This window comes from Corvus kubaryi, unplaced genomic scaffold, assembly GCF_017639235.1.
Source record: "Corvus kubaryi isolate FWS band 111438036 unplaced genomic scaffold, C.kubaryi_AGA036_p1.0 71, whole genome shotgun sequence".
Lineage (NCBI taxonomy): Eukaryota > Metazoa > Chordata > Aves > Passeriformes > Corvidae > Corvus > Corvus kubaryi.
The window spans coordinates 18,088,825-18,114,999 of NW_024582059.1; the positions used below are offsets into that span (position 1 = coordinate 18,088,825).

Here is a 26,175-nt window from a genome sequence, read left to right on the forward strand (position 1 = left end):
CACAAAAGAAAACATAGCTGGAAGAATAACAAAGGCAATATTATGCCGAGGGATTGAAAAAAATTCCTTTCAGCAAATCACCATGCACATAAGCACACCTTGCAGCTCATTTCCCTGAAGAAGGGCAGCCCAGCTTGAGAAACAGTTTACCTAGAAGGATGGGAAGATATCCAACACCGTGGAAAGTAATCCTGCTTTGTAAACAGCAAAAATACCACAGGGGAGATGCCTAGAGTCTTTAGGAATGCCTTACTGCTAAGCAGATTTTTGTAATAAATATAAGCATTTTAACAAGAACCTAAAACGTAGGATGTTTTTCCAGTTAGTTGAGACAGAATGTTCTGCTGCAAAACCAGGGCATTTGTTTCCTTACTTTTCAGGATCTCTTGAAGTAGAATCTATTTTCCCTTGTGTAAAAACCATACATTCTCTTCCACAGCTGCCTAAGCAGGAGAAAAACATTCAGTGAATGGCATGAGACCCTCTGCTACCTTCACCTTTACTCAGCTGGGCTAAGATGAGCAAAATAGCAGAAAAGGCTTTGGTAGGGCAATTCAGAGAAAAAAATGCCTTTGATGGTTCTCATGCATTCCCACACAACCTTTCTTCCTTCTAGGAAGAAAACCAGTCAGTCTTTTACCCACCCAAAGTGGAAAAAAGACAGTTCTTGGTTGTAGCAAAATCAGGAATGTATTTCCTGCAAAGAAAAGCTGAAGAGATATAGCGTGTTTTCTCTACCATGCCAGGGTTGTGAACTTAAGTGTAAGGAAATAAACAAATGATCCCAAAGCTGGCAGAAGCTTGAACTATCATCTCACCATAATATACTGGTCTTATGCCCTGCATTATAAAGGCTACCCTCATTCTTTGTTTTCCTCTACTCTTTGCTTTCCTCTAGTCACCATTCCTTTCAAAATCTGAGGTTTTTCACGTCAGCAGTGGGAAGGAATATTTAGAGACAGGCTGTGTTCCATCTCCACCCTTACAGCTTTCCCTCTTTCTTGCTAAGTGGTGGAGCACAGCTGAGTTGTGAAGCAAGAAATGGATGAGCTTTGTCCAGTAATGCAAATCTCTCCTGGATATATGGGTTGCAGGAAGAAGGGAAAGGTGAATTCTTATCCTGTGACACTTCATGGGGACAGAAGGGTCCTGTTTGAGTCACCACAACCAAAAAACACTGCAGAGGACTCAATACATCCTTATTTCTAACTAAGCAGTCTTACAGATCAGAGGTAGGTGAGACACTTCAGTCAGAATCATCATCTTTTGTCACTTAATGCACTCAACTCGGTGGTATAGAATTTAGACACTTCTGTGCTCAGACAGATATCACCTGGATTCCACCCAAATCACCAGGTACATGTCTGGCCCATGCCTTGAAGCAGACAAGGGCATATATAATTGTAGAACACAACTTAAGACAGAGCTTTATCAAGACAGCTCAGTATCTTCTAGAGGAAGCTAGCCTTAAAAAAAAAAAAATATATATATATATATAAATATATATAAAAACCCCAGCAAAAACAAATGTGCTGCTCTAACAAAACCAGAAGAATTTCCCTTGTCTTTCATTCTGGGCCATGTGGCAAGGAAAGAAAATCATCCCAGACTACACTGGTTTTGTAACTCCTGCTCCCCTGTTAGGAGATGATGGTCACTTGTACAACTGGATCTCATATATATGGATGAAATCTGCTGGCTTGGTCCCTTCTGCCATTACTGCACAAGTGTAACTTAAGTCACAGAACAAAGGAAGTATTTCTATTGTTCCTGATGATGGAACTTCCAGGGATGAAGCTGACTTCCAGGGTTGTGCCAGAGTTGTTCCAGGAGTATCATGGAACATGAAACCCAGGAGAGTATCCTGTATGAGGGCAGCATGAGGGGCAAGCACTATGTGTATGGAACATAGTTCAGTTTCTGGGAAGCAGACCTTGAGCGTCCAACAATGGTCCCAAGTGGATATAGGAAGAGAAGTCTCCAGAGCACTAGAATGACATCAGAGCAGGAAAGGGCAGGTATGAAGCTTTTTCTTCCATCCTCAATGCCACATGGCAGAGAGAGGGGACCTCCTGACATGCACTCGATGAGCCAAAGGAGTTTTAATAGAGCAGCTCAGAGCCAGTTCATATCCAGCGCCCAACCAAGTCCATCTCTTCTGGGCTGAGCTCCAGGGCCATCATCTGCCTGCAAACACACAGTATCAGCCTGGCACAAGATAAACACTGTGGGTACACATGAGCATACTCTGGCAAACACTCATGTGGTAGGGTTACAACAGTCTCTCTTCCAGACTATATATAAATTGCCTGGGATGCACAGTGGGACTTGATGTTTTGTACATCAGCTACCATACTGAGGGGGGTTAGAAAATAGCAGCAGCAGCAGAATAAAATCAACGAAGTGACATTTAAAAATCACTGCAAAGGAATGTTCTCAGTGCTGATGTCTTGTTTGTCTCCAGCTGCAGCTGAGGGCAGAGAGGCCATATAAAGCAGCACAGAAGGGAGGATGCTCAAGGAAGCTGTGGTTGTCTGGTCACTTTGCGGAGTTTTTAAAGACCAATCTTGATTTCTGATTTCAGTGCAAAAGTACATGTTGACTACACTCTTTTCTCAGGAATTGCGCCACAGTATGAAATACTCCCAAGTTGCAAACAGCACAAGGGGAAAACTGTGTTACTTTTGCCACATGTCTTATTTTGAAACCTCAGAGGTTTTGTAAGTGGATTTGCAAAAGCACAATCCACTTCAACAGCTCATGGAGCACTGGAACACAAGTAGGAGTAATCAGTCTGATTTCTTCTATCCTAGAGCCTTGAGAGAAAGTGCAATTTGCTAGAATTTTATAATCATTTTGTTTGGACATTAAAATATGCAAAAGCACTCAAAGAGCAAAGCCAGTAGTTCCAGTTCGTGTATTGCACGTAAGTAAATCACGATTAATTAAATTAAACTCCTGGGCTCATTTTTTAATACAAAATAAATGTGTTATTTCCCTCTGAAATTTCCATACCATGCTAGGGCAGAACAGAGGGAAATGGACTTGTTTTGATGCAAAAATTACTAAAAACAAAGACAGGATGAGATTTGCTGACTAAAAATATCTACAGAAGAGAAAACATGGCACCTGATCCAAGGGGAAGTAATGAATGCATGGCTGATGTGGAGTGATAATGGAGTACACCCACAGAAATGATTGCAAAGTGAATCTTGAAATCAAAAAACCTTAATTCTGGTCCCAGGGATTTTGATTAAAACTCACTTGAAAAGAATGTCTAATGATTTGGTACTCATATTACTTCAATTATTGGAAAGTGTAAGAAACAAAAGGAATAAAATACTTTTAATCTCAAAAAAGGAGAGCTTCCTGGGGTGTGAGGTTGAAGCGTACATGCTGGAAGCATGATAAAGCTTCCTCGTGAGGCGTAATGAGTTAGTGAACCTTTTTCAAGTACAACACTTTTCTTTTTGAAGCTAATATTTGCCTTGTAGTAACAGAGTTTCACAGTCACTACAAAGTGCTCGTTCGTTTCTGTTGCTGGGTGTAGCTACAGCCACAGTCAGGGCCCTGAAATGAATAGGTGGCTTTCAGTTGCCTTTTAAAGTGTGATCTGTAATGATAAATGGGTTTTGGGGCTCTGGTTGGCACAGGGGATTGACAGAAGCCTGCTAGAGCTGCTTTTCCGTGGCAGTGCCATTTATAATTTAGCCTTCCCAGCCTGAGAACAACTCTGATTTTACCCAAACCCAGCCAAGAGTTCGGAGCTGAAATTCCATGTGACCACCCATGGTTGAATTACTATGGATTCTGATCATCCCTTCTTTTTTCAACACTTTTTTTCTGATAAAAATTAAAACCTCATATGAGAGTTCTAGGCAAAAGGTAGAAAGATGTTCTGCAAACATTTGTTACACTACTGCAAACCTATCTGGAAAACAATTCTGCTGGAGAATTTCAATGTATTTCATTCAGTCTATAAATACAGATAAAATCAGAGGAGTTAATCAAGAGCTTGCAGATACAAACTTATCACCTTTGCTACTGAAGGTACTGGCTAGAGTTAAATCACCAATCCAAGCAATCCAATCCCTAACCTTCTGGCAAAAGGGGGATTTGCCTTCATCAAATGTGACTGCCCTAAACTGGGATACCATAGCAAAGGTACTTGCACACACAAGTTAGACCCATAATTTTAGCACCCAGCTGGCTGAAAGCTGTGAGTTGCTAAAATCTGTCCTAAAATACAAGTAATCAAATGACAATATTAATATAGTCCTAGAGAGACACAGGCAATGTGGAGTGTGTAGCTGCTTTCAGCATTTTTGAGGTATCATGTGGGGGACAAAATCACAAGTAATTCAGCATTGTGATGAGTGGCTATAAAACAGAGGGGGTGCAAAAAATCCCCAGCAGGACTATGAGGAGATGATGAATTCCTACCCATCTAGAATTTTGTGATAAATGTCCATAATCTACAGCAAAGTTCTCTGAAAAACTCATGCTATGAAAAACCAGAAAGGCAACACCTACCTTAATTGAGATAAAGACAGATGTGAATTTGAACTTCCCACAGTTCATACTTGTATTGCTAAAGGTAGTGATTATTAGCATGCTTCATTTTAACACTAATTTAAATAGAAATAAAATGTTTACTTTGAATACTGCAGTCGTGAGATACAACCAGAATTTGTTTTTCTAATTCTACAGCTAGAATACACCCACTTTTACCAGTTAAGTGTGTTCCAGGACCTAAGCTTCTACTGAAGAATATTTCTAGTCTTTGTGGTTGCAAGGCTACCTCTCAAAACATGAACATCCTACCTCTGAGAAAGTCTCAGCAGCAGACTTAGAGAAGAAGATGAACAAAATGGTAGTGCAAGAGTGAGAAGGTTTAGTGACTTTGTTTTTCAACAGAACTGTTCATGATGGCTGAAATATCCCTTACTTGAGTTAAAATAGCTAAGTTAGGGCTCAGTACTTTGTATGGACTCAGTAATTTTTCATTTATTACACTTACTTACATTGAATATAATCTATCATTTTACTGTCAGCCCAAGTAAAGGGAGATCTGTGACTCTGCAGCCAGTTGTAGATTTGAGTATTCTAAATAATTTTGTGTCCTGCATTTTGTATGTGTACTTGCTATCAAAGCTCAGTTCAAAGACAAAGCTTTAACAGTATAGCTAGAAATATTACTATTTATATGCTAATTCTTCACAACTGTGCACATGAATCACTGTACTAATATTTGTTATGGAAATGCCTCCTTGGAAATGCTACTCAAAACCTCAGTCACTCACATCTTTCCAATGGATGCCTTTCTGCTGCCTTGAAGCACAGCCCACATTTGCATGCTTGTCCTTTAAAATGTAATATGGAACAAATTATGTATGCACAGTGTTTTCTTCACACTCCTCAGAGTCTGGCACTGAATATTGCCATGAGTTACACAATGGTACATTTACGATGACAAGAATCTACTTGCGTGCCGCATCAGAACTTGGCTCTGAGGTATTTCATTGTGAACCCTGAGTTATGTTTTGACTGCCTGGTTCTGGGACATGGCAATTGCAACCATTTATGACAGGCTTGAGTTAGATTTTCATTATTCAGTACTGCTGGCAGATTCACAGTAATTAAAAAAAAACCTCTTAACAATGCAAATTACTATTGCAACAGCACATGGTCAACATTTAAGTGTAAACTTTCAACTTCTGTGCTTCCATGGTAGCAGTTACTTCCCAGATTCACGTAATGTTAAGCATACACTTTAGGTATGGAGAATTCAAGGTTACAATGGCTGTGTCTAAGACATTGTGATGTACTTGTTGGGTTACTGTTTAAATATTCTGATTATTTTGTATCTTCTCTTTAGCTCCTTGCTCAGAACTGGCCTTTTGGAAATACAGAATTTGGACAGTTTCTTTGCAAATTCCTTCCCTTCATCCAGAAGGCATCAGTGGGAATCACAGTCCTTAACCTGTGTGCCCTTAGTGTGGACAGGTACAGTATGTTTTAGTCTTTTGACATTGTTCTTGCACGTGCAGTTTTCCTAAATCTGTGAGCACTCAGCATGGTCTTCTTAACAGGCAGATTACAATATAGATATAATTAAATTCTGGTCTTTTATATTCTGGCTATCACCAAGCACCACATCTGTGGCTCAAAGTATAATATTAAGTCCTTGGACTAATGAACTTTACATATTTTTTAAAGGTATTTAAAAGCTCTAGTAAAGCATTATTTCAACTTCCTTTACCAGACAAAAATTTATTGGGATTTGACTCAGTATTCAAACTTCCTTCTTTCATACGAACTTGTGTTTGTTTTGTATTTGAACAAGATCATAATCTTTAGCCTTAAAAATTCGTTTTTTAACTCACTGCCTATGGACAATAAACAAGGTTTTATTTTGATAACTTTTAAAACTAACAGAGCTTTACTGAAAAACACTGGAAGTTGGAAACTTGCTTTGATAGTTTGAAAATTAATGCCTCTGCTATTTTTCCTTCATACATAAAATGCAATAGCAGATGAACACTTGAATTCTGTAAAAGTTGGTTTTATATCTTGAGTTACTTGATCGTGTTCTACTCCAAAATATGAGTACCTCTGATATACAGAAAATACTACTAAATAAAATGCACTATGTGTATTAGTACAGGGATGCAAAGAAGCTTTAAAATTAATCTTGGTTTGGCTTTACTGAAGAAGCTAATGTACAAGCTTTGCAGTGGATAAGTCACTTAGTAGTATCCATACCTGAAATACAGCTTCTTACTGCATTAGTTCCTTACCTCATTAGCCAATGCCAGAAACAAACAAAAAAATGTAATACAGGCAACTGTTCTACTTCCATGTTTTGAGTCTGAGAACTACAAAAAGAATTCCATTTCTCAAACAATATCTGCCCACCACTAAATAAAATCCCATGAACTACTCTAAGGAATAAATCATAGATCAAGCACATGAAACAGACAGTTTGTTAGATAACTCCTGACAACTGCAGTTTCACTAGATGAAGTTCCACTGTTATATACATTTTTATAAATTGGAAGTAACTCAGCTGAAGCTACCTTTTTGCAGATGCATGCACATTTTTACAAGGACTGATTTGCTAATCCTCACAACAACCAAACGTTGTTTCCATTTGAGTATAAAATCTTGTATGGGATCAGACTCAGACTATTTAATTTCCTCCCCTAGCTTAGACACTTTGCTGAGGACATACTCTTCATCATCTGGTGCTACTCTAGTAAGTGGCTGCAGAGGATGAGTGTTAGAAAACTGATGTATAGAGCCAGATTCTGATATTGGCTAACAAGAACCGAATCTAGGTTCAATCACCATGAAAGCTCCAGGCTGGGCACTGGAAGCTGCATTTTCACATTAATACAAAATTCCACATCAGCTAATGGTTGCTTTTTAGAATGGAAAATGAGTAAATATGAAATAGTGTGCTGTCACAGCTGGACTGTTTCTGGTCTATAGGCGAGTTAACTCTTGCTTAAAAAAGCTCCTGAAAACTATCTTGTTTATGACTATTTTGGGTGTCTATATATTGCATTCTATGACACAGACAATAGGGAGTCAATTGTTACAGTGAACCCAGAAACTTTACCCATAGTTTTGGTCATCGTTGACTCTCTGTCCCTGTTGCAGACTACAGCCTTAATTTAGAGCAGGATTTTTTTTTTTTTTTTTGCTATCAGGATGGTTCCCTGTGCTAACTACATTCTATTGTGAAACTCCCCTCATTACTACTGCCCTCGAGTGACTTGCCCTGACAGTGTACTAAGGTTTAACTGTGCGTGCCCAAGGAGAACAATGGCCACTCACATGTGGAGAGGGTTTTAAGAGGCTGACAGAAAGCCAGCCATTCACCCTTCCGAGGAAGCTCACATTTGCCTCAGATGCCCCTCAGGCATTTTTAAACTCTAAGTCATGATGGTGACGATAGCGTGACTCTTTTGCAGGACAGTCCCTGAGTGTGACTAAGAGGAAAGATACTGCCCTGCCTGAGTTTTTACTCTTGCTTATGTCTTGGCCATAATGATACTGACTAAGAAAAGGGTTGAAGAAGAAAAGTGAAGATATGGATTTCATTTCATGTGTACACACCCTCTTCTTGCCCCCTCTGCATAGCATAATGCATAGAACACTAATTCTAAGGTAGATATTTTTATGTGGACCAACTTCCAGTAAGTTTATGAGACAAGTTGAGATTTTGCCACTAAAATAAAACCCTAAGAGCTTCATTGTATTAAGACATTTGCAAAAAATGAAGAACAGCTGTGGTCTCTATTAACAAAGCAGAACAGTTCGGTATCATCAACAGCAGGAACAGTTAGAAACTATATTGGCACTCATCTTGACAGTGTGCTTGTGTGCTTGATCTTGTCTCTTATGTTTCCTGCATTGCTTTTCACTCTTACAAAGGGCTGATGATACTTGCACAACAGAAACATGTTATATTATGGGGCCATTTGAACATCTAATTTTCCAATGCAGCTAAAAGGAATAGGAAAACAAAAGCACCTACTGATGTTCTCAGATCCAGACAAGATGTCCTTCTGAAATAAATGCTTTAAACATGTTATAACTAGGTAAGAGTGCAAAATAGTTCATCGTATGTATGTATACAAGTTGCCAGCACATACATGAGCAGTCAATAAGGAAAAGGGGAGAGAGAAGAGGAGCCACACCATTAAACAGAGAACAGGAAGTGACCTGGAAAAAAAAGTGAATAGTTTAGACAAGATTGGAGACAAGAGGGAAATAAACTAAAAAAAAGGAAAGTTAGACAAATCTCAACATATTTTAGAGTGAGGAATTAAATGCAATGCATTATGTATGTATTTTATGTCAGCTCCCTGGCAGACATCCTGTGTTTTCCAAGTATGAGGGAAATAAACCCTTCAGTACTTTCTCACTCTTAATTTTGGGAGTTTTGTGGCTAGACAAAGATCCTCTATATTACATAACTCACAGAACACCGACTTGAAAAATTATTACTACTAAAATTATTATTACTACCACTGTTTTTCAAACCACTCTTACAGCAGTGAGTAAAGAGACCAAGTAATTGCAGGTTAATAGGCATTCAGCAAATTCTGATCCAATTACTGAACTTCCTATGTTTTAGCTGAAAATATTCATAAAATTATTCAGCCAATAATTCCTTATTTGAGAGTTATCTGAACTGTAAACTGGAAAAAAAAATCAGTAAAATACATACAGGACCCAAATCCTTACTGCTGTGCATAGTGATCCTCTCATGTGCAAAACAGATGTAACTCAAAAGAACAGGTACAAAAATGCAACAAAGGAAATAATTGGATTCACAATTTGCAACCCATTGGTTGTCACTTATATAGTTACAGACGTAACACGAAACAAGCTTTACATTTGCTACTTGAAAAATATATACAGTGTACAAGCACCTGTTTGCTGAGAGCATCAGTCAGTCTAGGAGGGGTTAGGAACCTGTGCAGCTGACAGAAATGACTGTAAAATTGCCAGTCTGTAGAAAGTAAACTTTGCACTGATTGTTAAATTTCCAAAGTTCACAAATATGTGACCATTTGCGTGAAAGGTTAAGTTTCTATGAATATTCAACTTTGTGATGAAAGCCAAAATTTGATATTTGGCAAAATGAAATATGACAGAGTGACAAATCATTTAAAATTAATTTTAGATTTTAATATGAATATTTGTGAGAAGATATGATACTGGATATTTCTTTCTTAATTCTCTCAGAATAGTTTTATTTGTTTTGATGGTCTCAGAATTCTGATCTCAGAGACGTTCTCCCCATGAGCAAACCATTGCCTCCCTCCTTTTTCACATTTTTTGAAGATAAGGATGCTTTTAGAAGACATTTTTATTTTTAAGTCCAAGTTGTAGTTTACTTTATTATGCTCGAAGTATTTATACACACATTTCTGTAGAAATGATGCCCTGAGAGCCTGTCTGTAGTACAGCTGTGACTCTGCTGTGCATGACACTGCTGTAGATATCAAGGCAAAGGTTTCCAGTCTGGTTTCTGCAGGAATGATGGCACACCAGGCTCTGACACCTTCCAGTGATATTGGGTAACAATGCTTGCTGAAGTTTTTGTGAGGGGCTTAAGCCTGGATTTGCACTCAGGCATTGTCCTTCCTCTAACACTGAGGCTACAGGGGATGGAACTCCCAAGTCTTCCATCCAGTTAATAAGCACACTTCCAAACTAAAAACAGGGTGTGATACAAGAAATCAGAAGAAATACTTTGTGTGTGAATCCTATATTACTGTATTCATTAAAGGACGACTTAGAAACCTTTTAATAACTAAATTTTCCTGATCTCTGTAGCCTAGGTCCTGTAGCCCTCAACAAATGATTTCCCATCAGAAGCTCTTTATTCCTTCCATCTCAAATATTCAAAATCCAGTATTTCACTTCTTAATCTGACATTTTTTAAAGCAGATGAACTTTCTTGACTTTTTTTCTGCTCAACTAAAGAAGACTATTTCATCAGTGGATGCCATGATGTATACCTGTAGCACTGTAATTCCAAATGGGAAGGTCCTATTATTTTAGGGAAGTAAAATAAGCAGTTCAGAAGCTGTTACATCATTAATGACAAAGAGCTCTCCAGCATGAATTTCAGATTATTACAAGATCAAAAAATAATATTGGTTCTTTCCATTGATTCTGTCTTTACTAAATTGTTGGAAATGCTAAGTCGTTTACTGCAGTTATTGCAGGACAACAGTTACATCTGCTACTGAAATTTTAATTTATGGACTGGATTGCACTCTGTATTCTATGCCTATCAGTCTTCTCTGAATAATTTTACAACCTTCAGACCAGAGCTGATGGAAAGATTGAGGTCTCAAAGCTAATAAATTTCTACAAGCTCCTTGAAAACTGAGAGACAAGTAGAGTAGAAAGATCCTCACAGTTCATTGAACAGTGTAAACAGAACAAATGCATTTTCACTTCATCGAGAGTATTTTCCCAGTCTTTCATTGCCTGGAAGCTGATAGCTTCACTTTGGATAGCACTGCTGAGATGGATGCTTTGTATCTGTTAGAATGGTTGTGTGCCTGTAAGCCTTTTTTCCTCTGTTATTTCAGTTATCTAGTGAAAGATACAGTCTGTCCTCACAAACCTTGCCTACTTTAATTAGAAATCATTAGTGCAGTCCACCTAGCAGAATTCCACACAATCCCACACCCAAGCAGAACAGGAGCAGCCGGCTCTCTGCTCTCCACCCCTTGATGTGCCCTGTTATGTCCTAGGTGACTTGACAGCAGGCAGAGGCCTTGGAATAGGCAGAAAAAACAAGTAATACGAGTCTCAGATGTCAGCTTTAGGATCTTACTTGCCATATGACATTGAACCGTGACCTTCTAAGAAGGAAACTGAGGGCTGGAAACGAATGCCTGTCTCTTTCAGGTACAGAGCAGTTGCATCCTGGAGCCGTGTTCAGGGAATTGGAATCCCGATGATCACTGCTATTGAAATTTTCTCCATCTGGCTTCTGTCCTTCATACTGGCCATCCCAGAAGCAATTGGCTTTGCTGTGGTACCTTTCAGATACAAGGATGCAAGTTATGTTACCTGCATGCTCAAACCTACAAACGATTTCATGTTGGTAAGTAACATCCTGTCTCCTCTTTTTGGAACCCACAGTATATGGGTTAGACAATTAAGATACTGGATGATAATAGGATTTATTCATGCATTAAACTGCAAAATGTATTCTGATGTGTATTGGTGCAAAGAGGATCTTATGTTCACAGTGACTTGTCTCTGCTTTCAGCCAGAGAGATTAAATGGGGCTTTACAGCATTTTCATTTCTTTGCTACTGAGGAGTCTTACTACAGACATCTGCAATTCAGGCCTGCTTAAAGTACAAACAAGAGATGTATCAGGGTAGCCAGAGCCTTGAAAGGTTTTGTGTTTCAAGGTGCAACACCTTGGAGCTTGTAAATGTCAAAACACGTTTTACCATGATTAGTCATCCTTTTCCATGCAGTAGTGAGCTCTTGGCACACAAAGAAAAGGGTGGGGCCATGCTACATGCATTAAAGTCAAATAAAAAATAATCCTGTAGTTTACAAGAAATCATGACTACAAAGCTGACAGACACACACCTCCAGCTAGGTGCTTGTGCAGTGTTAGCTGTCATTAGATACAGCAGCTCAAGAGCAAGAGGAGTGCCTGAGACACACGAGGCTGCTTTGGCACATTTCCTACCCCTCACCCTCTGTGCTCCAGCAGATTAAGAGGTGCCAATACCCACATCAGCTTCTGCAAAGCAGCTCAGGTGAGAAGTCACTACAGAATCAATAAATTACTGCATAGGGGCATAGTGGTTTTCCACCTGGCCTTACAATGAGGAAATGCCTCAATTTTTTAATTTGTGAAGGCCAGGGACCATTCATCCAGTAATGAAAAAGGAAGAGTAATATTCTGATTTGTTGCAGAGAAGGCAGATAGCACCAGATCATAAGTCTTGAGAAAGCTCAGCATTTTTTTCTGGACTAGATTTTTTCATAATAGAGTAAGTTTCTCTTTTTTGAATGTCTGGCGCTTCTGCTTTTATTGGACCAGAGCATGCCTTGGCCTAGAATTGGGAAGGATAGGGTAAAGTGGAGCTAGGAATTTTAGAAAATAAAAAGTGTGCATGCTTAGTTTTTCAGAGCAATGTCCCTGACTTTGGTATGGTTACACAGACTGTAGGGATGGTAGAAAGAGCAAGAGATAATTGAAAGAGAAGACAAAAGGAATTCCCTAATGGAAAGAATTAATGCAGGTAAAGATGGAGTGGAATTTCCCAGAGCTTATTATATTTTTATTTCTAAACTCCACAGTCTATATGACTGTACATACTGTAGTTAGAAGACTGTGATTTATGAATTACACACTGCAGCAAATTTCCCTTCTCTAATGGCTGTTTTTCTCCACAAATTGCCTGGACACTCTTCACTTCCTCTCTCCCTAAGAAAAAGAATAGTCTTCTCTTCCCTCTTCTCAAAAACACTATAGTTCAGGTCTTCCACAGGCATGCTAACTTTAATGATTATTGTTCTGTTCTTAATGTGCCAAGTAGAATAGCTTGGTTTGTTTTCCTAGCATTTCCTTAGTATCTCTTACTTGCTCAGTATAATTCAAAAGTGCCAATCTCCCCAGTCCCACAGCAGTCTGATTTTTAAGGAAACAAACCAGCGATTATGTCCAAGCTGAGAGTAAATGTTGGATGTGTCAGTCAAAATGGAGAGCTTTGCATTTCAATGTGTTGCAAGCATGTACAAACATGAGATTAAAGTGGAAAGACCATTTTAACCTTAGCTATAGTATTTACTACCACAAACACCACAATAAACAATTTCTAAACTTCAGGAAGGATTTATTATTAACTTCTGTTTTTAATAGAAGCTTTATTCATGTTTAAAACTATCTTTGAAAGATTTAAAAGATTCATGCTAGACCATGATTCCCAAGAGGCTGAGTGCACTAGGAAATTTGTTTAAAATGCACATTTCCTGTAGAAAACCAGTTCCATGTGCGCTTTCAAGAAAAACAAAAGAATGTCTACTTCTCTTCAATCAACCCATTTTTGTCTTTGATGTAAGCTTTGTGAAACTCAGATTCCTCAATTAATCATTTACAGACATTTTTGAGTAGGTTTTATAACTCCGCGAGGCCAGGTCCTCCTCCAGAAGTGATGCATTGGTCAGGGCTGTGACACAGACCTTTCGTGTGTTTTCTTGACCAACAGGCAATGCTCATGAAAGCTGGAACACTGATAGGACACAAAGTTTTCCTTGTAAACATGGCATGGATTCAGCAGTACACATTTTGAACTGTCCAGCCAACATGATTCTAGCCTGACTTGGAGGAATTTGCCATGCAAAAGATAATTGTCTCCATGTATTTGTAATCCTTTTCTCTGCAGAAGGAGCAGTAATTACATCTGCCCTCAGTACAAACTCCTCAAATACGAGGCATATTGTTTTCCGGTTTTCTGCTGGCAAAAGCTCTGCTCCCAGCGGGGAAATTCTGCCCCCAAGGAAAGTGCAACTATGCAGGAGACTGTAGCCCCTCCTCAGGGAGGAGGCTAATGAGGAGGAGGAAACAAGTTAATCAACACAACACAGTGTCCCAGAGTGAGGTGGGATTGTGGCCTAGAAATCAGCAGCATAATCTAAACTAGAAAATTCTATATGCAGCTGTATTGGGGCAGAGGGAAAAAACCAAAACTTTTTTCTTAGTAAATCAACTTTCTAATGTAACTGAAGTAGATTTTTAAAGTAACATTATTAAACATCACTATATGAATTGTATCAACTTTTTTTCATCTTTCGAAAGTTTAGAGCTGTTTGGTTTTAAATGTAAATATGATGTCAAAAGTTTGACTTTTTCAAAGAGGATTCATAAAATCCTCAGGCATAAGAATTTTGACATTTGGTGTGGGAACTGTGATGTTACAAGAGCACATCTGCTAGGAACAAACAAGCTGGGGGAAAGAGTGACACATCCCTTTTATACTAATAACCTAGACACAGGAAGTATTTAAAATGCCATATTTCAGTGCATACTTTTGGCTGAGCATAAAAATTAAAAAACAAGATACAGTATTTTCTGAAGTCTGAAAACACGATCCTCTACAGAGAAGAACAATTTTAAATATTTGGTCAAATGTAGTATTTCCCACAATACATAAATGCTTACAGCACTGCTTACATCACAGCTAATACTTCAAATTACACAGAGCAAAGTACTGCTATTCTATCAATATCTCAGCATCCTGTCACAAAAAGCAAATGGTGTGAATGGCAGTCAAAGGGTTAAAAGTAACTGTACCACTGGAAGCCATCCCTAAGCTTTGCACATATCAGACAAACACTTATGAAGTGGCTCCTATCTGCCCAGTGCATAAGCAAACCAACTGCCAACCTTTTCACTGATAACAAAAGGTGATTAAACTTACAAGACATTTTGAATTTTCCTTTTTTGGAATCAGGACAGAAGCTGTAGAGGTAAATGGCATTTCCTGAGACACGCTTTTAGTAAGATTTGTTATCTCAGACTGACACTGTCTACATTTTGGCATGTCTTTTTCGTGCAACTGTATTCCAGTTTTCATGAATGAGTATAAATTTTCAGAAAGTACTACCAAAAAAAATTAATTCCAACCCAAGGCAGATTGCAACAAAGGTACATACAGGCAGGCTATCTGTAAGGTGAAGTAAATGTTTACACTGCCACAATCCCTATTTTGATGTTAGTCAAAAAGAGACCAACAATAAGCAAACAGACAGATACCAGTGTACCGTCATGCTTATCCAAGATCTTTCTGTGGTATTTTGCATCGAATCATAAGAACATATCTGCTCTTTTCTTTCCCTTATCTACAGTTTTACAAAGATGCAAAGGATTGGTGGCTGTTTGGTTTCTATTTCTGCATGCCACTGGCATGTACTGCCATCTTTTATACGCTAATGACTTGTGAAATGTTGAACAGAAGAAACAGCAACTTGAGAATTGCTCTCAGTGAACACCTGAAGCAGGTAAATACATTAGAAACACCAATGTGTGAAAATATTGTTCTTCTCCCTGTGGGTTACATGAGAAATATTTCAAAGTGTACTTAAATACAGTAAGCTACAGAAGTAGAAAGTGAGGATGTGGGTTATTTATGATGTTAAGGCATTCATTTAAACCTGGAACAAAAGACTAAATCATAGTATAAGGAGACATTGAAGACTGTGCTCAGGAAGTGAACCCTTTTCTTTCTTATGTTTGACAGTTGTGCTCTCCTGCTCTTTAACCTCAAATCTCTACTGGCTAAGTGCTTTGAAATTAAACTACAAAGATTTGCCAAAAAAATGTTTCTTTTTCTGTATAAAGATATGACTCCATGGATCCTCCCTCCTTTTGGCGCTCTTTGATATGTAACTGTAGTTTCATATAAAATGCAATTGTAGAATAACCTAGTTTAGAAAAGAGTGGATTTTGTTTCTCAGTGCTATTGCACTGTTGCAGTACCACTGCTGTAGCTGCTTTGAAAAGAGCAACAGGAGAACAGAACAAACAAATGATCACAGAACAAAGTCGCTCACAGAACCGTCAGGTCTCACTTTGCTGGTTTGGCAGCTCTGTCTGATGTTCAACGCTTAACTGAAATTTTAAAAACAATCTGGAGCTTTTCCCCTGTGTTAACATCAGCCCTTCAAATTCCACTCTCTTAACTTCCATATTCACAGATGTGAATCCCTAAAGCAGTCCTCTCTGCATCAGAGTCAGTTCTGTCAGAGATTTCTCCTCTGCTGGTTCATTCCAGGTCAGGGTCGACTGGAGAATCCTCCCGTTGTGCATATTCTCCACTTTTTCCCCTCATCAGATCCTGGGAGTGCAACACAGTGTGTCCTAGGGCCACACACAAGCTACTCCACCCATTAGAACTAGAATGGTATGTTCTAGGAGATGGAGGAATCCACCCTTTCCCATCCTGAAGTGCAGTGACCACCAAGCTTCTCAGACTGGCTGCTGCAGGATGACTTTACAATTTACAAATGCTTGCCTTTTTAACTATCTCCCTTCCTTCCTTCCTTCCTTCCTTCCTTCTGAATTCCCTATCTCCTTGTCCACATTAACGTCTAATTCACAATTCTTTTCATATTTTGATAAAAGTTGCTATTATAAAAAAGAGGAAACTATAATAGTCATATTCAAAGCCTAACAAGACTGTAATCACTCATCTGACTTCAAGTTCTTTACTGACAGAACTTTGAAGTGCTTGTCACTGTTACATTACAGTGGTATCCTTATCCCTTCATATGCTTCTCTTTATCAAACCCATGCCTACCAAACACTGCTGGTATGCATTGTCAAAAATCCACTAAAACATCTGTAACTCTCTAGAGCCACATAAAAGACCCATTAAATTGAAATTATTTCCTGAGTATTACAAGATTAAGCTGTAATACCGACATTTCTAAAATGTTTGTAGAGGAGCTATTTATTTGAGAACATCAGGATTTCATAGTAAGGATCACATAGCAAAATCAATACACTGTGCAGTATCTCTCTATATAACAATATATCAAAGAAAATCCTACAATATTCTAGCAATGACCTGTGTGCTCCAGCTGCTCCAGACTCAGTGATGAGCAGGTTCTGTTGAGGATGGCCAGGATCAAGAACGTGACAAACCCCATAAAAAAGAGTAGTACATTGGGTAGCCTGGAAGCTTCACTTTAGGAATCCTTTCATAATTTATCTATATTACTGACTTTGCTGCCAACATTACTAAGTACAGTCACCTGCTAGCATGAATTAGGCACTCAGTATATACTCTTATCTCCTTTTTCTAGCGCCGAGAAGTTGCCAAGACAGTTTTCTGTTTAGTTGTGATTTTTGCTCTTTGCTGGTTCCCTCTCCATCTGAGCCGGATTTTGAAGAAAATGGTATACAATGAAAAAGACCCCAGCAGATGTGAACTGCTCAGGTACTTCATTTCTATGCCAATAGTTTGTACTGAAAAAATATAATGCTGCATGCTTACAATTTATATGAGGAATGTCACTGTGCAATGCAACTGTGGTGTTTATTAATTTTAAGCTGCATCCATTTTCAGCAGTTTCAGTTTTAATGGGGTAGCATATTCTCAATAAATGTTGTCTGTCACCACTTCTATCACTTTGCTCTGGATTTTTTGAACATCTGTGAGACAGATTATTATAGACATGGCATGGTACAAGATTACATTGAGGGAGCTAGGTGAGAGAGAATTAGTTTGTGTTACGGAAGAGGCTGTAACCACAAGGAACATGAATGCTTCTGTAGCATACGAACTGCTTAAATGTTTTTCTTCCTCTTACCTAGTTTCTTGCTGCCCTTGGATTACATCAGCATCAACCTGGCAACCATGAACTCTTGTATAAACCCCATAGCTCTATATTTTGTGAGCAAGAAGTTTAAAAACTGTTTCCAGGTAAGCTTCTCCTGATAAGATTTTATGTCCAGTTAACTAACTGTATTGAACCACTTGGCTCTTATCTATTTTTAACAGCTGGGAGAAGAGGCATGCAAAGGAATGAAAGATTATAAATTGTCTGGTTTAGCAGCTAGCAGCTCACATAGCACACATACCAAGCTGAAAGTGAAACTATCCACTTTATCTGAAATACTAAACCAATAAATAAGTTTGACACAGTCCTCATATGTGTAAACTGAGATAGACATGCTCTTGTAAATACTATTTATCTGCATGTGACATGCACATGAAATAGAATTTGGTTGATAACAATTTTCCACTCTTGATGACACCAAGCTGCCTGCATTAAACAATCTCATTAATGATGAAAATTTTCAGGCTTGAATACCAAATCAGGCACCTGAGTTGACTTTGGCAATTAAATATGCATTATGGCTTCTACCTGCATTTTCCAGTTCCTACACATACAAACATATTTAAATGCTAAAATAATTTCCTTGTGACAATGTGCCTCTGCAAGTTCCTGTCCACCTATTAAAGGCAACATGGGAAGAAAAAAATGAGAGTAAGGAAAGTAATGAAATAGAAAGGGAAGACTGAAATAGCTTTATCCACAATGAAAAACAAAAGATAACAGGACTGTACCACTAAACTTTAAGTCTGATAATAGGCAGAATACAAGCTACTGAAAAAAATGTAAAGAATTATTAGACTAGGGAATACCCGTTTGTCTGTAGCCTGCTCAGATTTACTAACTATTTTAAGGGAGCATTTTCACATGGTAAATAAGAAGTCAGCTTCTATTCCTAACTGTGCAAAATGTTACACCTCAGTATGTTCACTGAACCTTTTTCAAAAAAGTTTTGTCTTCTTCTAAGATTTTAGAAGAGAGCTAAGTCACAGGCTGGGGAATTTTTCTTCTTTTCTCTTCCATGCTAAGCAGCATGCTGATCCCTAAGTTTGTGAACAGTGATAAAGAGGGTGAAAAAACAATCAACCGAGCACCTAACAACATGTATTGAATTTTGTCAGTTCTCAATCTATTTACCTTAGTCAAACAATTTTCCCTTTTCATACTGTGAAAGTTTTTCTTCAATAAGAGGCACAGGCTGGGCCTAATTTGCTGCATTTGTGGTGCTCAATCACAACAACCATTTATGTCCTAGGATAAAAATTTCCCTGAGTATAGCTACCACTCTATTCAGCTAGAATTATCTGTCATTTCTGAATGAAAAATATGGCTGGCAGTCTGCACAGAACTGAGAGATTTGTGTTAACTTTTTATTTATTTATTTATTTATTTATTTATTATTTTTTATTTATTTCCAGTCATGTCTTTGCTGTTGCTGCTCCCAGTCTAAGAGTCTGGTGACTTCGGTGCCCATGAATGGAACAAGCATTCAGTGGAAAAATCAAGAACTAAACAATCACAATACAGATCGAAGCAGCCATAAAGACAGCATAAACTGAAAATTAAGGACTCTCACACCATTTCAGAATGAAAGAGGAAAAGTCACTACCAAGCTATGACAACAGGAAGCCCAGTGACTCTTCCATAACGAATTCAGACGTGTGCACACATTGTACCTAATTCTAGAGGTGACTGAGTAGGTGGAGTGAGTGTAACTGTGATGTTCTGTGAACTGAGATCCACTGGATGGTAATTCTGCCTCTGAAAAGGATATTGGTGTGATTATGACACCAAAAAACTGGCTTGAACTACACAGGTGGTTTTGCTCTTCTGAAGCAGGCAGGAACTGTCCAGTGTCTGTGACTGGTACAGTGCAATCTTTTTGCCTGATTGTCACCGAGAATTAATCACTCTGGAACTTTTGAGAAGATATCTGTGACTATTTTCTCTCTCCCCATTTGTCTTTTAAGTTCTATTTCTCTGGTGGATATAGTCCACATACCAGTTTGTTTTGCATGTTGTTGTTGTTGCTGTTTTTCAGGTTTATGTTGGAAAATGTTTTAGTCCACACCAGCATTTTACTTACTTAGTTACAATGGATCGGGACATTAGCTGGGCAGTTCACATTTGTAGCACTTCAGTATTCAGGTATAGGAAGAGACCATTTAAAAAGCATCAACAGTTGGCACTTAAGCACAGATTAATACCAAAAAAAGAGGTATTAATAATACAGTACTATACTGTGTTATTTATTCTAATGTTCTGTACAAAATAAACATAATCTGTATCAGCGAAAAGAATGGAAGATGCTCACAGATGGGCACCTTACAATGTGTTTTTATTAACCTGACATGTTAATTCTTGAACTATATGAACCTTTTCATCTATTTAGTCTGTAGTTGCATTAAATCTAAGGTGAAATGAGGGTGAGTGGAACATAGTGAAACATTATTAAAGCCATCCACAGCATTCTGAGAATATGGTTATTGTCAGAGCAGCTATGCACAACTCTTATTTTCACATTGTGAACATGAGGTTATAGTCAGAGTGAGCATAGAAATGTGGAAGTCCATAACAGCTGGATGTGCAGAAGGATATTTTGTGCCTTATTCCTTACAGAGCTCTCTGTCTTACACAACATTCAAAGATTTTAATGGGGTTCAGTAGGTTATCAACACTGTTAACCATACAAATGCTATTAACAATATATATAAACTATTGCTTGCATATATGTAAACTGATGATTTCCTTATTATTTCCATCCATTAAGGCTACATCCAAGAGATTCCCTGTTTACCTAAAAAAATTTTTAATAGGTAGTCTTTCATTAAATAGTGGAACTCAATAATGTGGTGTCATATATAATATGTCTCATGCACAAATCTGTTAGGCAATTTATAGCATCTTTTGTGCTAGGCTAAGAAGCAGTAATCAAAATTCCACAAATTTTTAAACATCCGTTTCATTTTCAGTGAAAGATGTAATCCTGCATAGTTTTATTTAAGAGGTCAAAATGCTAGTGCCTACAGTGACTTCTGCTGCACAAGTTTCACCAATGTTTACATTCACACAGATCTTGTGAAGTATATTTAAAAAAAGGTTCTTTAAATTGATTTGCGTATTTTTTGTGTGCTTTTGTCTCTGTGACATATATGCATGTATAAGTACATATAAATTTATGTTCATATGTTATAAACCTAAATACAGTCTTCTGACAGTGCTCTGTGGCAGTGCCTAAGAGCATGGTAAGGAATGAGACTTGGCTGAATTTTACTTAAAACATTTCACCCTCAAACTGTATCAGAAATCACAGTAAATGAGTGACAATGCTCTCCTTCGAGAAGATTGAGTTACTGAGTCTCTTTACATCCTGAAACCTTCCCTGCTGCTTTCACAGAACGCATTGAGGAGATGGTAAAGGCAAACAAAAAACAGACATGAGGAATGGATTTATAATGGATTTGAAAATTGCTCCTTCTTTATTTCAAGACGGGAGAAAGCTTTGTGTGCATTCCTCTTTTCTGTTATTTATCTGGCAGTTAGATGAACCAAAAAATGTCATACACCTGCAAACCAGTAATGTGATTGCTCAGAGACAATATTTCTACCTGTCTACAAAAGACAGTGAGCAATAGAGACAATCTAGGTCAGTTTAGGGTTCTTAACTTCTACCAAAAATGTGCCATCTATCTGCAAAAGTTTCAGACTGTGAAATAGGTCACTTTTATGCTTTACAAGCACTGATGCAAACCATGAATCATGAAAATTTGAAAGTTTTCCTTCCAGCACTGACATTTCCAACATCTATTGCTTTCAACCCAAGAGCTGGCTGTTATGCGGCAGACATACATGAACCTGCACACACAAAGCATCCTTTAAACCACTTCAGCTTAGATGGAAAAACTATCCTCCTACTCCTCATAATGCTGACTGACCTTAGCAGCATTAAAAAATAAAAAACATTTTAACTAATGAAAAGAAGAGGGTAAATTATCTAACAGAAGTGAGAGGTACTTTTTAGAATCCTTTAGAATTATTTTTGTGAGCTTACTTAGGGATCAGAGCCTGCCAAAATGAATTGGTGATCCTCATGCCATTTCTCCAGCCTGTGGAAGGACAGAGAGAGTCTAAATAACAGTGACAAGTTAGGTCCTGGGAGGTCTCATACTCTTTTTTGGCACGTTTGCTTTTTTGTATTTTTACTGGTGGCTGCTGCTCCCACTCACAAATCAATTGTAAGGACAAAGGGTGTTGTGATGTGGCAGCTACAGTGAGGGGGGAAAATGTTTCTGAAAATCTTACTAAGGTACTTTTTTAATTCTCTCCTCTTCTTCCCATTGAGAATGGTAAATATTCCTCCGGGTATAGTATCTGTCGTCAATTCTGAAAAAGCTGTCTTTCAAAAAGAACCAGCAAAAGTATTCCACAATTCTGGTGTCACACAGAAGCTGCTTTCTCTTTTGCATTAGAACAACCTTCCATAACAAGTATCCTTCTATCCCACTCTTATGTTATAGATTGTTTTATGCCTGCTGTTTGCATTCCTCTCAACTGAACCAAACATAGATTTTCTCTGCAGCCAACAGGATCTCTATTCCACAAGTTTCAGATTAACTTCATAAACTTTTTGTAGTTTTGTTGCTCATTGTAATCAAAATCCATTTAACTGTCACATTCATCTTTTTTTGTGGACTTCAGAATTCCCAACTCTTGTCAGTCCACTCAGTGTAAAATTTCATTGACAGTCTCACATCTTAACTTCAAACACTTTGCAGAGTTTTCTTTAGTTTTAGAATGCAGCTGTTCTCCTTGTTTTCAACATGCATTTTTTCAAACTACCTCACTAAATATTTCCTCTTTGGTATATTTTATACTTATTTGCTTCAAGGAGACAGCATACATGGGTTTTCAGTTATATCTGTGTCTGTATTTATTTATTTACATATGAAACTCTGTGCTTCAGACCTGACCTAGCCAGCTCCTGTGCATTAAAAAAACCTGCTTATACACTTCATCATAAATCTCACCTGACAAAACCATTAGCTTGGTTCTGAGAAAAGATACTTATGCGACCCTCAGATCTGAATATGTTTATTTTTGCTTTTAATACAGTCAGTTTCAGGTGTTTACCTGTCTGTCTCTCCATCCTTCCAAACCAACTATCAACCCCCTGTCCAATTTCAATGAATTTTACAGAACAGAGTTATCATCATTATGAAGCTACAGAGAATTTCACCAGAACTGCAGGATGGCAGGAAGAACAAAATTCTACTCGCTCTATGCAGGAAATTTCTGAAATGTAGTTTGTGCATACTCAATAAGTTCACTTGATAGAAAGATGTTATAAACATTACAGATGCAGAAAAAGCCTTGATCAGAGCATGCAGCTTGTAAGACATCTGAGAATCAAACCACAACCCACAAATTCTTGGAAGCCAGTATTTATAAGTTCCCTTGCTTGTGGAATTACTTGCTGCTTTTTTTCTTTTTTTCCTGCCTCTCTTTCATCATTTACATATTTACTGCAATCTTGTTACGATATAATTTGATTCTGTGAAGCCTTATGGGTTTCAGTGTGGGAGAAGACATGGTACAAATTCAAATTCTGCTGCATTTGTATGAACAGATTCCTGCTCAAATGCCCCTGAGGCAAAGCACACATTTTCATTAGAAGAAACACCGGGACTGCATGCTAACATTGCCTTGCAAAGTTTCTTCCACACAATCGGTGGTGCAAAGCTTGGCTCAGCAAAGTATTCCTAATTTACACTCCTCACTCTTTCAAAGGCTAAATAATGGCAATTATCTCCAAAATCAGAGTAAAAGAAGACACATAAAAAGTTTACAGACCAGAAACAGCTCTCAAGTTACATAGAAAAAAAAAAAAAAGACACCAAAACCAGGCATGTTTAAAATGTGGTTCTAAAAGAAACACAGCTTATCATTAGTCCAAGTGTGGGAAAGGAAGATATGAACTAAATAAAAAAATGTAGGTCATCTCTAGTTTCTCCAAAGGAAGATGAAATGAATTGACCTCTACTATCTCATCTAGAATCAGTTTTTCCCCTGTACAAACATCACTGCTTCTGAACTGAGCTGTCACTTGAGTCACAGCTTTGCAGTCCTGTTAGTTACAGTAGCTTATTATTACAATAAAGCTCAACAGAGTGAGTGTTACAAAGTGCTAACAAAAAAACCCAAAACAATCTGAACTTCAGCAGCACTCTGCCCACATTTCTCAGAGTAACTGAGTGCAAACTGCTCTGAAATCAATGATTTGGTGCATCTCAGAATAAGGCCTTTACTTCAATGTCAGTCCTTGGGAGTAGAAAGATTGAGAATACAAGTTACTGAATCAAACATCCAAAACACTTCCAAGCACTTTCAAGCCATCCAAGAGAACATACTTCCTGCTACATGTTTTAAACAGAGGGGAAGATTAGAAATCCATCATTACATCACTGTGTCATTCTGTAGTCACACTTCATATTTATTGAAATGTCTGTGTCTAAAGTTTTTTTGTCTTTTCCCCTCTAAAATTGTTGTACAGTGGTCTCTTTGGTATTGCCTCTGAATAAAGTATACATTTGGATTAGCTTTCTTTCCAGTACCTACATAGTGTTAATAAAGCATTCATCTCCAGATAACACAGTATATTCCAATACAGAAGCACAATTAAACAACATTACCAGAAAAGTCACAAAGTTTTACAGTCAAGTTTTAAACAGAAAATTAAGAGTGTAGTCTTGGGACAAATGAATACTACAGTTCAGTACTACTAGTAGGAAATACCTTGATTTTTTAATAGATAAAGAGGAAACCATACCACTTCTGCTAATTCAGGTAAGAGTGTTTACATGAGTAATTGGAAAGTCCAGATTTCATGAGCTGGAATAAAACACTGCAAGGGCTATAAAACTTCATATTCCATTACACAAAATACGTGTGAATTCTGGGCATTAGGAAGACATAACTCTCCATTTCAAGATTCTTTGATTTCCCTGCAATGTTTCTCTAAAGTATTAGTTTCAAGACACATCTCAAACTCAGAGATAATTTTGAAGAAAGGAAGATGCTTACTGAGTTTGCCTTCTTGCACTCCAAAAAATCTTTGACAAACGTTTTTCATAATATCCAGCATGTTCTGGCTTTCTGTACCACAAATGAACTGCAACACTGGCAATACCAAGGACTACTCCAAATCAAGGAATCCAGTGTTGAATTAGTTCCTTTTTATGATCATTTGTATATAAGAATTTGCTTGGCAGAACTTTAAACAGTGGTTGTTCTTCCATACAAAGTGCCTTCTTAATATAACCCCCCCCTCCAAATAGATCTTCTCTTCCATTTACTTTAGCAGTGTAAGACCTCAATCAAAGTTAAAACTAGACAATAAAGTAGTCTCAAGTTTCAAGTAGTAACTTGGGATAAAATGCTGAACCTACTGACTTCAGCAGGACTGGGATTTCAGTAAGAATGTGTGATGGGAGCCCATTGGAATGGTAACTGTGGCAATGTGATTAAGCCCACTGCAGCTAAGCAGGAGAGAAGTAAAAGATTCTGTGGGGCTTGGATGAATAATTATGAAATTATCATCTCATGTGCTCAGGTGGGGGAAGAAGCCTTGGCACACTTTGTTTCCCATAAAATCAGTTTAATAAAAGAAGTCAGAGGTAAGAGGGTTCTTGCCTCACACCACTCCACCAACAGAGACAGAATAGAAGGAAAGGAATATTGTCTACTTGCAAGGAGCAATCCACAGTGTAGAATACCGATAGAATCCTGTCCTTCTTCCAAGATGTGACTCTTACTTAAGCCAGTTATTGCACAGATATCAATGGAATAATCTATGTCAATGTCCTAATTGCTGTGTCCTCCTCACTGTTCAGGCAGATATTGGAAAAGTACCATTGGCTGGAATATCCTCACACTACGTATCCCTGATACGCCTGCTGCAATTATGCAGATCAGTTTTACTGAAACAATTCCGGCCTACACTGAAATCAATGTGGACATATTACAGCATGAGCACATATGTCTCAAAAATGTAGTGATCCTACGTCAGAGGAATCATGGGATCGATATTTCTTACTGCAGGGGATGTAGCATGCTGCATGCCTGAAGAACTTGATATATACAAAACTATCTCTGTGGGAGCTTACCCTGCCGAGCCAAACTGAAAATCCTTACAATTCTCTCGATATGCAGGCCTTTGGGATCTGCCTCCTTTCAGAAAATTTCATCTTCTGCCGCTGATTACATATTTAG

At 38.0% G+C, this 26,175-nt stretch overlaps 1 protein-coding gene across 1 annotated transcript in view; it reads left to right on the forward strand.

The window, feature by feature from the left end:
- EDNRA (endothelin receptor type A) overlaps positions 1–24,502 on the forward strand; it is a 33,522-nt gene extending 9,020 nt beyond the window's left edge. Inside the window, exons 3-8 of the mRNA XM_042049672.1 lie at positions 5,879–6,006; positions 11,446–11,644; positions 15,415–15,567; positions 17,374–17,507; positions 17,885–17,993; positions 19,326–24,502. Coding sequence (XP_041905606.1) covers positions 5,879–6,006; positions 11,446–11,644; positions 15,415–15,567; positions 17,374–17,507; positions 17,885–17,993; positions 19,326–19,466 — 864 coding nt within the window. The 3' untranslated portion in view covers positions 19,467–24,502. The remainder of the gene's footprint in view (positions 1–5,878; positions 6,007–11,445; positions 11,645–15,414; positions 15,568–17,373; positions 17,508–17,884; positions 17,994–19,325) is intronic.
- Positions 24,503–26,175: the final 1,673 nt, after the last annotated feature.